General features: G+C 39.9%; 1 protein-coding gene across 1 annotated transcript; it reads left to right on the top strand.

Annotated features, from left to right (window-relative positions):
* Positions 1-3,002: 3,002 nt before the first annotated feature.
* On the top strand, positions 3,003-15,531 carry LOC140240080 (hairy/enhancer-of-split related with YRPW motif protein 1-like). Its single transcript, XM_072319888.1, has 5 exons — positions 3,003-3,088; positions 4,222-4,270; positions 8,559-8,642; positions 13,701-13,773; positions 14,849-15,531. The coding sequence occupies exons 1-5, from the start codon at positions 3,003-3,005 to the stop codon at positions 15,526-15,528; spliced, it is 972 nt and encodes a 323-aa protein (XP_072175989.1). The 3' UTR covers positions 15,529-15,531.
* The last annotated feature ends 376 nt before the right edge of the window (positions 15,532-15,907 follow it).

The raw sequence follows: 15,907 nt of genomic DNA on the forward strand, positions 1-15,907 counted from the left end.
GCGTGTGTTTGTACGTGTGTGTCAGTCACTATCGGTCACTATGAGTTCACTTCTTTTAGATAATTATTGCTATGAGCATATAACCAATTAAAACGACACGATTTTGTCCTCTCATGGCTTCTGTTTTTACCTTTCTTCGATTCCCGACATAGTACAGCCAAATCACTGATGTGCCCTGCAAAGTGGTGTGTACACGTAAAATAGTTCATGCGACGCAACTCTCTGAAATGGTGTTACCAAGGAGGTATGAGAGAACTCTCATACCTCCTTCGTGTTACCTGCGCTTATCCTATATACTGTGCTGATAGCATGCCTGGAACCCTGACAATTATTATTTCGTGATTGACATTGTCAATATATCGCGGGCGCAGCTAGATTTACGTCCACGTCAAATTAGAATGACAATAGCGCCCTCGTCACTCGACAATTCTTCAAAAACAGAGACCCGACCGAGTCGCACACGTGCAATCTTTACTCGCCCCTGTCAGCTCGACCAGCCACGTGTACCTCTATGTGCAGTCTGAGGGGTGTGATTGGATTTGTCAATATAATTAAATCCTTCAAAACATGTACGGATTTCCAACCACATTTTATGGGCAGAAAATGTGTAACTTTTGAGTGAGATCAGCAGAATTTTTCATTGAATTAGTCTCATCCAAACCCTACAAGCAATGAAAGATAACGCATTTACTGCAAGATTAGCCCAGGGACCTCCCTGATTATCCATAGTAAATCAGCGATTGGTAAATATAAATCACGTTTAATGGGATTTGAAAGAATGATGGGTGAGAAAGAACTTGACGATTGTTTGAGAAATCGTACAAGAAAAGTCTTAGGGAGCAAGCTAGAATTACGTGTGGTTTTCTGCGCAGGTCACGCAGCTAGATTATGTGTATGCGTCATGAGTTTGTTTGTTTTTGTTTTTGTTGGTTTGTTTACATGCTTTTTTTCTGTGTTTGATGAAAATAGAATTTTGGTTTTAGGTTTGCCGAGTGACTTGATATTGATAGAACGGAGTCAAAACTTTTCTGTTGCCCATTCTCAGAAAGGAGCTCAGTTTCCATTTCGTTGAGTTCTGTTTTGGTGTAATTTGAATTGATTCTTTCTGTCGTTTCGTTGATTTTGGGTTCAGGGGTGCGAATCGCCACCGCATCTCCATCAAAACGAGCCAAGGTGTTTTAAACCCTGATTCCTCGTAGAGGGTAGTGCTAGCGTTTTGATATAGGCCTAAAGCGTTGCGGCGATGGCCCCTTACAGAAGCCGGAGTTTTGTAGGTTTTTATTTATCATTATTAATTATCGTTAAATTATTATTATTATTATTATCATTATTTGTATTGGCGCCGCTGCGTGTCGTTTTAGCACTTTTTACTTCACATCGACATAGCTGGTTAGAGGAATGACATTTGAAATCATGAACATTGTTAATATCTATTCATGTATTTAATTACGTTTTTATTTATTTATTTATTTGTTTATGTATTTTCCTAATCATTTCAATCGCCAAGAAGAAAACGAGATAACACGTACTTGAAAACACTTTGGAAAGGATTTGTATTATTTTCTGTTGACATTGTGCCTTCACGACCAGATTTCCTTTCTGTTTCTCGCATGCTGTAAACCGTTGTTGAAATCATTATTATTCTGAAAGAATGAATTTCATATTCCATATCATTACTATACAGAGTTTACAATAATACCATAACCGTTTCATCACTATTGCCATTATAACTCGCATTGCTGTCGCCATCGCAGGAATTGATATGGTAATCAGTCCTAGCGTGATGGAGGGTGGGTCTGTGATTGTAGTTATTTCCAACATTTTCTGTATCGCATCCTTTTAATAGAATCTGAGTTATATATTATATCCAGATAAGTTTAATTATTGTAATGTTAACTGAGTGCTGTCGCGATGCCGTGCTACGCAATAACATACGATAGCTATGGTTACTAAAAGCAAAACGAAGACAGCAACTGTACGTATTTCTTCGGGAGTCTGCAGAGAAATATATCATGCCGTGTTTCATACACCAACTATAATCAATATTCGCATCGTATGTTAGTTAGCAATATTTTTGTAATATTGTTCATCTCGAACATTCTTTGTTCATGCGCGAAACGTTCTTTCCACGCGACAAACCTAACACAACTAAAGCTCAATTGGAAAACCAGAATCTGTTGGGTGATTTATGTTTTAAATTGATCAGATTGCAAGGCAACAGTACAATCAGCCACTGGGTTACGCAGCCAGTGGTACTATCAACTTTTATCTATCCTCTGACACAACGGTCATTAGCCAATGACAGTGGCGGTATGATAAGCCACACCTCTTTGTTGACAAGGCCCACGTGCAACCTGCCAATCACACGTTGAGTTGGCACGCTTCTTTTCTTCTCGAACGCGCGACAGGGGGCTTATCAACCAATGGTCTGCCGTCGGGCTGCGCACAGTCAGCCAATCGCAGCACGCGACTCACGGCTGGCACGGGCGGTGGTCCAAGCGCGTGCAAAACACACCGTACGGCACGCTTAGAGGAAACCAATATTAGCCATTTTCAACCAATCACAAGCGAATTAAACCCTGGGGGTTCATGCGCTGCACGCTTTTCATCTCTTCTCCCATCGAGACCTATTTGACTAGGAGCGTAGAAAACTTGTCAAGCAGTTGACAGCTCACGCCGCGGAGTGCACAACCCAAATTACTGACACTACAGTTTTGACAAAACTTCATCAAATAGCCGCTTTGCCTTTCATGTCAAGCACAGGAAAGCAACAGCTAGTTTCAGTAAGCAACAAGTTTCGAATCCTTTGCGCCTCAATAGCACAAAGACCTTCTCTGGAGGAGAATTTTCTTCAAGCTGTTTGAGGATAAAACGTGTGATCCAGCTCATGTTCTAACTCGGTGACACTCCGGACTTTGCTACCAGGTTTTTCTTCATACCGAAACAATTCTAGAGATCGAGGCAATTTCTCACTTGAAAATTTTCGTCTAAACGACTGTCGTATGAAGCTATCGGTTGGTGCCTGGAATATGAAGAGGACGATGAGTGAGTCAGAAAGTGAAGAATTATTTGAAGACACCATGAAGGGGTAAGTAAGAAAAAAAAAGTGGTTTCCAGACCACTTATTATTATGTTATATCCACAACCTCAAATTACTTTGCACAATTATTTACTATCTGTAGTAGCTGATACATGTCGGCACTCGTTAGGTCTTCTACGATTTGACGCTGAACTTTTCTCTGAAAATTATGAATACGTAATAAAGAAAGGTAATACATTTTTCTTTCTCTTCCTTTCATATGCAAAATGATAAAAAAGATAACATGAAATTAAATTTAAAGAAAACCGAGAAAACTAGACGTCAAAGACTGGGATCTTAACACAAAATGATAGACTTTAATGCATCGGAAGCCATTTATCACTCTGAGTGAAAAAAAAAAACAAAACAAAAACAACAAAAACCGTGCTATGCGCGAGATATTGATTCCAATTGTCTGATTAAGAACAAAATGCCCACAAGGATTCTAAGTACATATTATTGTAAACATGAAACGTCCCCCACACTGTACATAGGCCCATTTATTTATACACACAAATGAACTTCGGCTGCTTTTGTTTTCCCTACTGTGGCTATCACTTAATACTTGGTGATATTTTTTTTTTTTTTTTTTTTTTGAAGAACAACTTACAGTTTTAGGTGGAGCCAACTAAAACACGAATCTGCGAAAATACTCAAGTAGAGACAACCCGAGTTCTGTGAATTTAGTCTTTGCACACTGTTCAACACCCATATTTGGACGGATTGTAAAGATGCCATTGTTTTAAGACATTGTAAGAAGGAAGCTGACGTCACTAAAATAAAGAGTTAGAATACCGCAATGTCAAACATAACTCGATCGTTAAATGCGTATCTATGATTGTTTCTGCACAATGCACCTACTGTATTTCTTCTGGGTATTACATGTACCTCAACGTAAATTCACAGGAATCGACATCAGCAGCCTTCTCTTCCACTACCTCACAACTGCTTGTATGATTTGTTAGCAGCAATGATATTTCATCTCTTTCTTTTCTTTTCCTTCTTTCTTTCCTTCGTTCTTTCACTGCTCATTGTTCCATGTTTAATGTGTATCCCACCAACATACTTTCAGTATTAGAGTACTTATCATTGTTTGAGTTTAGTAATGATTAATTAATTATCTTTTTTTTTTATATTTGAAGATCACCCAGCCAGTCCTGTCCTGTTAGCGCACGAAAGAAGAGACGAGGGGTGAGTTTAATTACATTTCATTTTTTTTTTTAAATCTTAATCTCTCTTTTCGTTCCATGTCATTGACTTTCCTTCATAATGATGTTTGCTATTGTGTCGGAGGTTTGTCACATCTGAAACTATTTCATTATGCATTTATTTCTGTTCCCAGTATTCCATTCTAAGTTGTCCGCTTTTTGTCTTATTTCATAGGCAGGATTATGATGAACTGTTGCGATTTCATATGGGACTTGATTCTGTAAAAATATTCTGACAAAGTGAAATAGAATACAATTTTCTAATATATGCCTGAATCCAGAGAGAGATTCGACAACCCTTTTGGAGAACAATCCCACTTAAAGGGATCGAATAGTTTTGGTTGAGACCTAATTTCAGGTTTCTAGCATTTTTTGGTGAGATAATGAGAAACCTCTTATGAAACATGAAAGAGCATGTAATTCTATGAGAAATTCAACGTTTATTTGATGAAAATTGGTTTTGAAATGGCCGAGATATCAAAAAAAGAGCGATTCTAATAAAGTGTGGGACCCACACTTTATTACGATCGCTTTGTTTTACTTTGTTTTTGGATGTTTCAGTCATTCCAAACCCGATTTTCATCAAATAAACTTTAAATTCCTCTTAAAATGGTATGCTCTGTACTATATCATAAATGCTTTCTTGGTATCTCGCAAAAAGTTAAAAGCCCAATTCTCATCTCCACCAATACTGTCCCATCCCTTTAAGCTATGAAAACATACAAATTGACAGTGTCAAGAATGGCAACAAGTAAGCGCATACTGTGTAATAAATCTGTCCACATCATATTTCTATTTTGATATGAGGGCGTTGATGTTTTAAGCTGATTTACGTTATGACAGTAACTCAAATGCATTTTACGGCATCATTTACTGTGAGCATTATACACTCGAATGAAAGCAGCATTCATTTCCAGCTGGCTACCAAGCTGCGACCCGGAGAATCTTCGGATTTCTTATCCCTGAATATATCAACCCTTATATGCTACAAGAGTTCGGTATCATAAAGACTTGCTATTAAGTGATTCTGAGCTAAGATTAGTTCCCAAAAAGCACCAGAGCTAGGAATTAGATCAGCCTTGAAGAGCAGTGAAGATGCCGATATAAAATCTGAAAGCGCCATGATGCGCAACTCGGGTGTGATGATACTATAAGGAGATATAAGAATGATCTTACATTATTTTGATAATGGCGTGTATATACATATATTCCCCGTTTTGGTACTAGAACTATTCTCCCATATATAGAACCTCGCATATTGTAACAACATTTTCAAAAAGAAATATATCTGCGTAAATCATCTCATCGAAAGACAGTATGTGCTCCAGAGAGAATTCGGCAGCCATGATCACACTACGTGTCATGGCTCCCGTGTGTTCTGCAACACGAGGCCTAATTAGCTTCTTCTCCTTTTCCTCATTCCAAGTTCACTTTCACACTGCCGCTACTGCCTCTCATACTCCGCCATAGAAACATTTAAATTCAAAGTTAAATTCAAACGTTATTTTCATTTTTTTTTCTTTTAGTACCCCGATTGGACAACTGAAGTTGAAAATGGATTGTTATGTTTCCTTTTGTTTCGGGCCCCCAAAATTGGAATTTCAAGATTTGAGTTGCCCGAAAGGGGCACCAGATAAAACAATTAGTGACGAGCCGTTTATACATTTACTTTTTTGGGGGGTCCTTTTTCTGCATTTTGTCATGTTGGATGTTAGACGATGAATCTTAGTTTATAACTCATCCCTCATACCCTCACATCAATGTGGCATGAATCACTGCCCTGGACGTTTGTTCTTCTCTGTAAATCTCGTCATCCAAATACCGGCTTGACTCATGAAAAGTCAAATCATTTCGCAGTACCAGATAAAGCTTCGGTTACTTCTCGGTTTTCATGATGTTCGTCATGACGATCGAATCTCTGCAGAAGAGGCGGCGGGCATTTGCTCGAATTAGCAGATCCGAAATACCGTCAACTGGCTGCCCTAAATCAATGACAGTAATTAGATCCCCTGACAATGTTGTCATCGTACACGCTTAGCGCGTCCATTTTGGGAGGCTTTTTAAAGAGGTGTTAGGGGTTCCCTTATACGCCATGATTATTCCTCCAGTAAATTAGCTTAGAAGGGCGGAGAAGAAGCCGCTAGCGAGGCGGAACGGTTGTTCCCAACGCGCCGTCTCTGGCCCGTTAAATGCGGCCACGTGCCCAACCAACGCTCAGCGCGCTAAATTTACTCAAACATCTTTTGTTCCTCCTCGTACGAGGGGGCCGAGAAGAGATAACGCAGACAACGATCAGACGAGTATCGCATTCAGCTCTTCCCGCCTCATTTGTGTCCGACCCCCCCCCCCCCTCCCACCACTCCGTGAGTGATAGCAATACGTATACCGTACAGAAGACTTGTTAGAGCGCCCAAAAGTTTATAGCTGACCCAAAATGAATGGTGGCGTCATCACTGTACAAATGTGTTTATCTCGGCATGAATAGTGTGCAAATATGCACAAGATAGCAATAATCAATTATAAACAGCGAATGGGCAGGTGTATAGGGACGTAATAAAGACTTTTTTGTTGTGTTTTTGTAATTGGCGTCGGGCATTATGTTTTGTTTACTAAAATCGATAAATTTTGTCTCTCTGTCTGTCTGTTTGTCTCTTTCCTTTGTCATTTTGGTTTTCTCTCCCAGACTGTATGGAAATATAAGATGATATATTTGTTTAAAAAAAAAGTCCTTGTTCTACACAGTTAAGGGGACTTAGGCCTCGTAACAAGACTTAAGAGGCATAGACTAAAATATAATGATAATTATGACAACATTAATATAAAGATGACAATACATTCCCTTTCAAAGTACACTCTTACTGAGTTTTGTTGCTAAATCTAGCTCTCTTTTCACTCGACGGAGTTCACAGATCTTCTTCCCTTAGCTTTCATGCATTCTTTTGTCTTTCTCTGAAATTACTCTGCTACACACATTGCCAGTCAAAGAAAGATTAGTTTATAAACTTACAATATTGCATACAAATGTCGCCATCAGTCATTATGCGCACAGCTCCTCCACGAATATTTATCTTCCAGACTACTTCGATCTAGCACCAAACAATTATCGCACCGTACAATGTAATAACTAAATGATGTTATGATCACCAATCTTTTAATATCCAATACCTCATCTCTGGAATCAGCTCCTTTATGATATCAGAGAATGTTCATCACTATATCAGTTCAAGTCTTTGTTGAAGTCTCATTTGTTTGTAAAGTCATTCTCATTGTTATTTTAACTATTTGATTATGTGTTTTTAGGTCGATATATATTTTTTTTCTTTCTTGTTTTCGTGTGTTCATATACATGTGTTTGTCCTTTCTCGTTTCTAAAAAGCGCTAAGAGACTTAAATATAATTTGCCCTCTACGAAGAAACAGCTTGTTATTATTATTATTATTATATTTATTAGTGTTATTATTATTATCATTACTATTATTATTGAATTCTTTTATCTCTGCTCAAGGGATGATTTTCAACGAAAACATACATGAAGGTACGAATTGGTAATTAAAAAATATGCCCAAGCTAAATAAAGAATGTGAACTGGGCGAGAATCCCAACTCTCTGCAGCTGCGCAAAGAATAATATTGGGAGGGGTAAAAATGTCTGCGTTTGTTTTCAACCTAAAATAGTAAATTTCCTAGTATTCGTCATTCAATTGTGGTTTGCCTCCACCACGATATAGTGTGGTTCCCTCTCTTATGGGTAGCCTGTCTTGCTGTTTGCCCAGGGGTTGGCATCTATAGAATGCCACTTGAAGCTGGCGAATAGATTGATCATGAATTATATTCCCTATCGCAAATCAATCTTCAAAGCTGATATTTCCAAAGCGTGGACGCTGACATGTTTGCCTAGGGCTGGGCACATAGCCACTTCGTTCTTCCCGTCGTTAAACACGCAATTTACACTGTCCTTTTAAAAAGGAGAGAAAAAAATGTTTAATTATCTTGTCAATAATACAGATTAAAAAATTGCAATTTCTTGTGTCTCTGTAGTACTCGAGTTATCATTGGATAATGTTGAAAATGTTCAATTATCATAATCATGTACAATTATGCTTTATATTCTATTCTACTAAATATTGAAACAAGCTTTTTTTTTAAATTTCAAAACACACAAGACGTGACAGTGACAAGCCTTCTTTTATTACGTAACTCTGTATTTCCAAAAGCTCCTGTTTTCACATTCTTTAATAATCACCATGATATCTGTCAACATATTATGTCTAGATTATCGAAAAGAGGAGACGGGACCGAATCAACAATTCCCTGACTGAACTCCGACGACTCGTTCCCGCAGCTTTCGAAAAGCAGGTGAGTTGGGAAAAACTTCGTTTAAAAAAACCATTGTATTGTGGTGGATCACGTGGGATTTATGAAAGCAATGACTGGTGAAAAGATGCGCCTGAAGAGGCCCAAACGCCAAAACATTTTCCAGTTGCCTTTTTTTTTTGTTACAATATACGACAATGTCTATTATGATGGTGAAGTTCTACATTATACGTTACGCGAATCATAAATAAAACTATATAGTTCCTGTAACTTTTAAGATCCTGATTGTTAATCTGACCATTAATTTACCCAAAGGAGCAAATGTCTCTTTTTGCGCTTTCTGGACGCATTCATGTCAATGTGTTTGGTCAGCAAATAATGTCATACATCAACTCCATGACAGACTATTTTCTTTGTATCATTTTGCTTTCTTTCTTTCTTTGGTTCAACATTCGATCTCGAAGTACATTGTGATGAGTGAGCTACACGTGTTTGTGTATGCCGAGATAAATGTAGTATGTAAACAGTGTTTCAATAAATAGGCCACTGCACTGGGTCATATCTTCAGTTATGACATCAGAGAGGTTTTATAGACTGCGGCGGGCTCACGAATTTCAAGAGCACCGTTATCTCAAGAGAAACTCTACCATCACTGGGAAGTGCGGGATTAAGTGGAAAAACCATACTACGTGACTTGATAAATTTATTATCTGGAAACATGTTTGAGTCTTCTGTATAGGAATGAGTGGTTCACAACTAGATGAGTAGTGTGGGGAAAAAAAAAAAGGAAATAAGATACGTTCGCTGGTGTTCGCAAGACCGGGTACCCAATTGGGCGTTGGTGGCATCAGCGAATGGCAGGTGGCGATATGCCAGGTTGTTGTTTGTCCGCGTCCTCAGATACGGCGTGACCTCCATCTAACTAAAGCCTGGCTAGCGAGCTGTGACAATGACAGTCAAACACGGTCATTCAGCTCCGGAAAAAAAAAAGAAAAAAAGAAAAAAGAAAATGAGCATTCGGGCAGGAACGAAATCCGAGTCGAAAGCAGTGCGATTCATTCGAGACAAAATGGCGGTGTACCTCGCAATCAAAATCTAGGCCAGAGATCGAGCTGGCTCGAGAACACAAACCATGAAGTGTAATGTAGGAAGATGATGCTGTTCCGTACGTCAAAATGGAAATAATTACACTCGTATAGATATAAAGTGAATTCCTAAACAAGCATTTATAAGGTAAATTGAATCAGTAAATCATTATTAAATGTACCTGAACGTTATGATTATTAAATTATCATAACGTAATGACGTTCAAAAGTTGTCAAATAATTATGTTTGAAAGCGTTGTGCTCAGTTTGGTGTCTTGATGCTGAATAATGCCAATAATGGCTACCTGTTTGTAAGTCCTAGAAGCTTTTTGATGGAGAAAATTAAGAATCACCGTATAGGCGTCTTGGTAATAATGTATAGTCTAATAATGTTTGCGATAAAGCTTGTTGATCCCAAACACAGTACATGTCCTATACTAAAAGCCGCACAAACTTCAATATGATAATCAGTGTGGCAGACAGGCCAGTGAGTACTGCAGCGATGGTATAGACGCTTTGTCCATGAACGTTTCGTAGCCAGCGTTTAACCATAAAATTATTTGCAAATCGAAGTTTATACTCCGCCAATCAGTCATCTCAAAAAAAAAAACCTGAAATTAACGGAGGGGCGAAATCAGAGTTTGTAGATCTTGATTTTGACCGACGGCGTCGATGCCTTTCGCATCGGGCGCGTGCCCGCCAACAATGCCTGTTTGTCATCGCCAAATGATTCCAGTTGAATCCGCGACTTCTTTACCCCTTTCAAACGACCATAATTCTAGTTCCATTGGCCAAAGTAATTCCCCTCCCCCGATGCTCACCTCTCAGACAAACTCTGCCCGGAAGCAAATCACCATCATATCATGCGAGTAAAATCAAAACAACAAAGACCGTTATTTTTTTTCTCTCTCCGCCTTTCCATCTCTTTTCTTTCAAAAATCGCAAACTTATTCAAACCTAGCGGTTTTACTACTAGCATTCATCTTATGCGCACAGTGACAAAAACGCATTCTGTATGCAGTCCGATATGTATGATGTGTGGAATACACATCATAGGCAATAATAGTAGGCAAATTTGTGGTTTCAAACTCTGGTTGAACCTTCCCTCCTCCAAAGCCCGTAAGGTCCAAGTTTGGTCGTACAAAGGAGGTGCAAGCAAGCTAACGAAAACAGAACGGGTCGAAGGGAAACACTCTCTACAATCCGATACACAAAGGGGCACGCGAAAGGCACGAGCTAAAGAAAAGAGGAGGCATGAAAAGGAACTTTTTTTTTCTCCTGTCACAAACCGCTTTTCAGATTTCAGTCTTCGGTTCTTTCGTTCTATTCTTCTGTTTTCTTTGGCGGAGTGTGCAGGTGTTGGGGATTTCAAAGGCAGAGAAAGAGAAAAGAACCAAACAGAGGAGGGAAAAAAGTGGGAAGAAATAATTCCCCCCTTGTCTGGTCCTCACAAAAGGGACGAAGGGTTAATTCCATTGCGGCATCAAAATTATATGGCAGACATTTTCACCATCTAAGCGAGGAGCATTTACGTAGTACCTCACCCTCTTAGCCTTATAGCCATCGTGTTCTTTGTTAAACGGGCTTCTTCGTCAGATTTCTCTGTTTCCAGTATCTTGCTCGAAAATCAGGTATTTCCCACTTTATTGCATACCTGTCACACTATACTCGTTACAACATCGAACCCTCTCCCACAACAAACATTCACTGAAGTTAGTAGAAGTAATAAAGTATCAACCAATGATCGCATGGAAGCATGTAATGTCAAAAGACCATACTAGAGTGGTAATGCAATAGTAAATTCCAGAAGGGGTGTACTCTCACAAAGAATGGGGATGGTGTGGAGGAGGGGAGAGGCATTGGGTACATTGAGTCTTGACCCTGTTCCATCTATCAGCTCTAATAAACCTTGGCAATGTACTCCTTCTCCCTCCCCCCCCCTTCCTTCCCCCATGATACCGTGGAGTAGGACTCTACATGTGGACTTCCGTACTGTAGGTAAAATCCCAACCAGCATGGACTTCGATAAAGCTCTCCTACATGAAAATAAAATCAAAACATTAGCTTCTTAATGATCACATATCCCTAAATAACCACTAAGAAGTGTATTCTGTGTATGAAAATGCTTATACTTTGGTCCGTTGAGGTCAGGAAGTCGTATGGTAGAAAATGCTGTCAAATGCCTTCACGCCGGTATAGTGTCAATTCGGTGAAAGTTTGAAATGTGTGACGAAAACTTCGCAATATTTCAAATAAATTTTACGCAATTTTGAAACTTCAACGCCCTCCTCCTCATTCTCAAGCTGCCAAAATATTGCTGGAGTTTAAAATCACTGACAGCACAGACTCTCGTGTACAATTTTCAGCACAATTTTCAGCACAATGTATTTCTTTCTTCTTCTTTTTTTGTTGGCAAACAACATGGTACATTTAGATAATAATTCATGTAAAAAGTCATTAAACTATTAAATTATTAATTTACATGCAGTCACATAGACGATATTCCAATTGCAGTCTAACTCTCTAACTCTTTCCGAAGCATGAAAGAGATTCGTGTGGCAGTTCAGGCTATTAATTTCTTTTTTCCCGTGAAGAAAGGTAACGTGTTCCTCAGTGGTGAACAGGGCGGAAAACGGAATCAAAAACAGCGAAAACTTATGCATACTTTTGTAATAATCGTGAAATTATGAGCAATAATTTGAGTCACCTAAGTATTGGTTATATTCAATGACAATATCTGCGCAGTGCCGTTTCACCTGACTCCCGGTGATACAAAAATGAAGGGAGTGAAAAGCTGGAGGTATGTCCCTTCACCCCTCTCGCTTCCTCATGCTTTTAATTGAGGGCACGCGCTGGTTCTGTGTACCCAATCTTTGCAACCTCGATATTTGGCGCGTGTACGGCGAACGTGGTCTTTGTCTCGAACTATACACCGTGTCAAATAAAAGAAGAGGCGGGATGGAGGGGGGGGGGGGGGGGTAAATGAAAGGGTCGTTGCGTTGATAGGGACCGTTATCTCGCCAACCTGTTGATAATGTTCTGAAACCTTTTTATATGAATAAGGCGTAGTGCATTGCAATGCATGCTTTATGCACAGTTGCTGAAGCGCGCGACCAGTGGGGGAATGTGTAGATCATTGGGAACATGAATAATAGACAAGGAACCGCCAGAGTTCTCAATCGTGTATCAGCAAACTGATATTAATTTTCCCTTTCCATTTCCATTTATTTGATTCCCAACAAAAATGCAATTGCATATAAATATCTGAAGAAAAGTTACAAGTAGGCCTACACAAAGACCTGTGAGCGCGATGACGAGAGTATTTGACAAGATTTAGTCAACGCGTTTTACCCTCCCTTTGCTGTGGTTGTTTTTTTTTTTCCTCGGCACAAATGTTTGATTTCATTTTATTATGCATGAAACAGCGATTAACAAGATCAGATTTTGAGAACATGATTTAAGCTAATCCCTATTTATCTGAATTAGCTGAAGAGTGATTACATATCTTAAAGCCCGTTGAGGACGAGTTCCGAATATACAGTACTCGAGCAGGTGTCATTTTATTATGGGAAATGCGTGTTGTAGCAAAATCAGCTCCTCCTCAACGGGCTAAACTGAGATCAACTTAGACGGCATACACGTGTCTGTGTTAATATTATTTTGTCTCGTTACAGAGAGAGAGAGAAAGAGGAAAGTATTAATTGCTCAGAATCAACAGCAAATACTTGAAGTTTTTACGTGAGATAAATGCAATTTCATAAACAAGCATAGAAAATATAGAAAAAGATGCACAGGGACACACGACGCTGTTATCTTCATTGTTGAATATGATTGGATGTTAAAAGGTCACATGATATGACTACATCTGCGTACATCGTGTCACAAACTTTTGATTTTGTACATTGTGGCTGCCCATAGGTTACTATTCCCCACTTTGTTTTTTTTTTTTTTTTTACGGAGGAATCGTTAACTATTTCTTCTAATCGTTTCTCACATTTTCTTCGTTCTGTGGCAGGGCTCAGCAAAGCTCGAGAAGGCTGAGATATTACAGATGACCGTCGATCACCTCAAATATCTCCATGCGAAAGGTGAGCAATGTTTCTATGTTTCAAGATTAATTAATTTTCATCTTTTGCCTGCGTAATTGCATTCTCCCCAAATATTCACATTATATTAACGTAATGCCTTCAAAACAAATGTTACACGGTAAGTTGGAGTTGTGCAGGAATAAATCACATTCGGACATTTCAAGGGAGAGTGTTGGACTACAAAATACAATCTTGTGCAATCATTTCCGTTACTCCAATGGCCGACTTTTCAAACACACTGTCTCACTTACCGAAGGTACGACATGTACCTGCCGTTTCTTTTACAATTTTTAAGCCTTAAACAAGCAACTACGATTTATCATTACTCTAATTTACATTATGTTGATATTTTTCATGATTTATTGTGATTATATCAGGACAACGCCTGATCAGAATTGTGATTAAATGGTAGACCACGAAACTGATGCAGCTTTATAATACCGTTCTTCACTCCCTCATTGTTTGCAAGTAGAAATGAAAATAAGAAAGCAGAGAGAAAAACAACAACAATGAGCCATCTCTTAAGTCTTGTGCCATCCCCTGAGGACAGTGACCCCTAATTCCTTCTTCTCAAAACGCTCAAAACGATTTACCATTTTGTTAAGGCAGATTACAAACCCTAGAATCCGGATTAAAAAAAAATGAATACGGTAAAACTGTAAGTATCCCGGTGAGTAATCCGGCAAGATCCTAGCGAAAAGACCCCGACAGCTCATTTGTCTCGACATTTGTTGACAAGCGAACTGATGGCTCACTCAATGCTATACTTAATAGCCGTTAAGAGCCATAATTAGGGATACTCAAGATTAGTGGCTACTGGTCAAGAATTCTTTGTCGATTTTTGTGAGTAGAAGAGTATTTTCTCGTAGCATGCGTAAATGTGAAAGTAATATGGGTGCCATCTTTAATCTTCATACGTATTCTAACGAAAGCTAATGATCCCCTTGCATAATGCGGACTTATTGATTCTGAACAGGAAGGGGCTGCATAAAGATGTGCAGCTACAGTAACCAATCTCTTAATTGAAATCTATGAATTAACTAAAACTCCTGACCTATTCCACCCATTCTTACAGGTATCGACGGCTCATTCCACCCCTACGGAGAGGCACACGCATATGCCATGGATTACCGAGTCCTCGGGTTCCGGGAATGCGCCTCCGAGGTTGCACGCTACCTGGTCACCGTGGAAGGTATGGACATCCAGGATCCACTGAGATTGCGACTTATGTCTCATCTTCAGTGCTACGTAGCTCAGCGTGAGTTCCAAACAAGGCAGCACTATACTGTGTCTGGACACCACTCTCAATTTCCTGCCCATACACACTCACAGACGCCAGCCCTCCCGCCTCCTCCGCACAGTGGCCAGCACAACTCTGGGCCCACCTCCGATCACCATCCACCTAGCCTCCCACCGGCCGTCACGTCGGTGAGCGAGAACTCGCGCCAGATGCTGCCAATGATCACCAGCACGAGTCAGGCGGAGACGCAGCTACAAACTTCCTGTCACGGCAGACTACCAGGCCCCGCCCCTCCGACGGGCGTGGCCACATCAGCCCCCATTGGGAACACCCCTGGACAGCTTACGACGCCCTCTCTGCCAGCCATTCACTCACAGTATCCAGTCCCTTACAACACGTTGCCTGTCCTTTCTCCCAACGGATACACCGGAAGTCCAACCAGCACATCCCACAATGCTCACACTGCCATTGTGACGAAACCATACCGTCCTTGGGGAACCGAGATGGCTTACTAAAAACCGTTCCAAATAGGGCATTGCTGCAACCACTCCAGCTAGCCGAAGATTCCAAGTATTCATACGTGCTTCCCCCACTTCGCTTGGAAAGGAACATCCATAGTGTCTCCAGCCCAGAAGAATCTCCACCAATAATGGAAGTTCTGTTAGTCTTACCCCATCAGACAAATGAGAAGCCCTCTTCAGAATATGACTCGTCAATTTTGCGGTTCAACTTTAATGACGCCCACAATACATGTGTAGCCATGATTAGGAAACTGGCATGATAGGACACTATTTCCCCTCGACACTCACTGCGTACTGGACCAATTCGTTTTCTTCATCGTCTTTAATAGTTAAGATGATTGTACGTCTAGTTGGCGTTGTTAGAATATCAAAA

The sequence above is a fragment of the Diadema setosum genome, chromosome 16 (genome assembly GCF_964275005.1).
Source record: "Diadema setosum chromosome 16, eeDiaSeto1, whole genome shotgun sequence".
NCBI lineage: Eukaryota > Metazoa > Echinodermata > Echinoidea > Diadematoida > Diadematidae > Diadema > Diadema setosum.

Excerpts from the sequence above, each read along its gene's own strand:
- LOC140240080 (XM_072319888.1), top strand. The coding sequence starts at position 3,003 with ATGAAGCTATCGGTTGGTGCCTGGAATATGAAGAGGACGATGAGTGAG. Across the intron at positions 3,089-4,221 it reads TTTGAAGACACCATGAAGGG|ATCACCCAGCCAGTCCTGTC; the intron begins GTAAGTAAGAAA and ends TTATATTTGAAG. Across the intron at positions 8,643-13,700 it reads CCGCAGCTTTCGAAAAGCAG|GGCTCAGCAAAGCTCGAGAA; the intron begins GTGAGTTGGGAA and ends GTTCTGTGGCAG.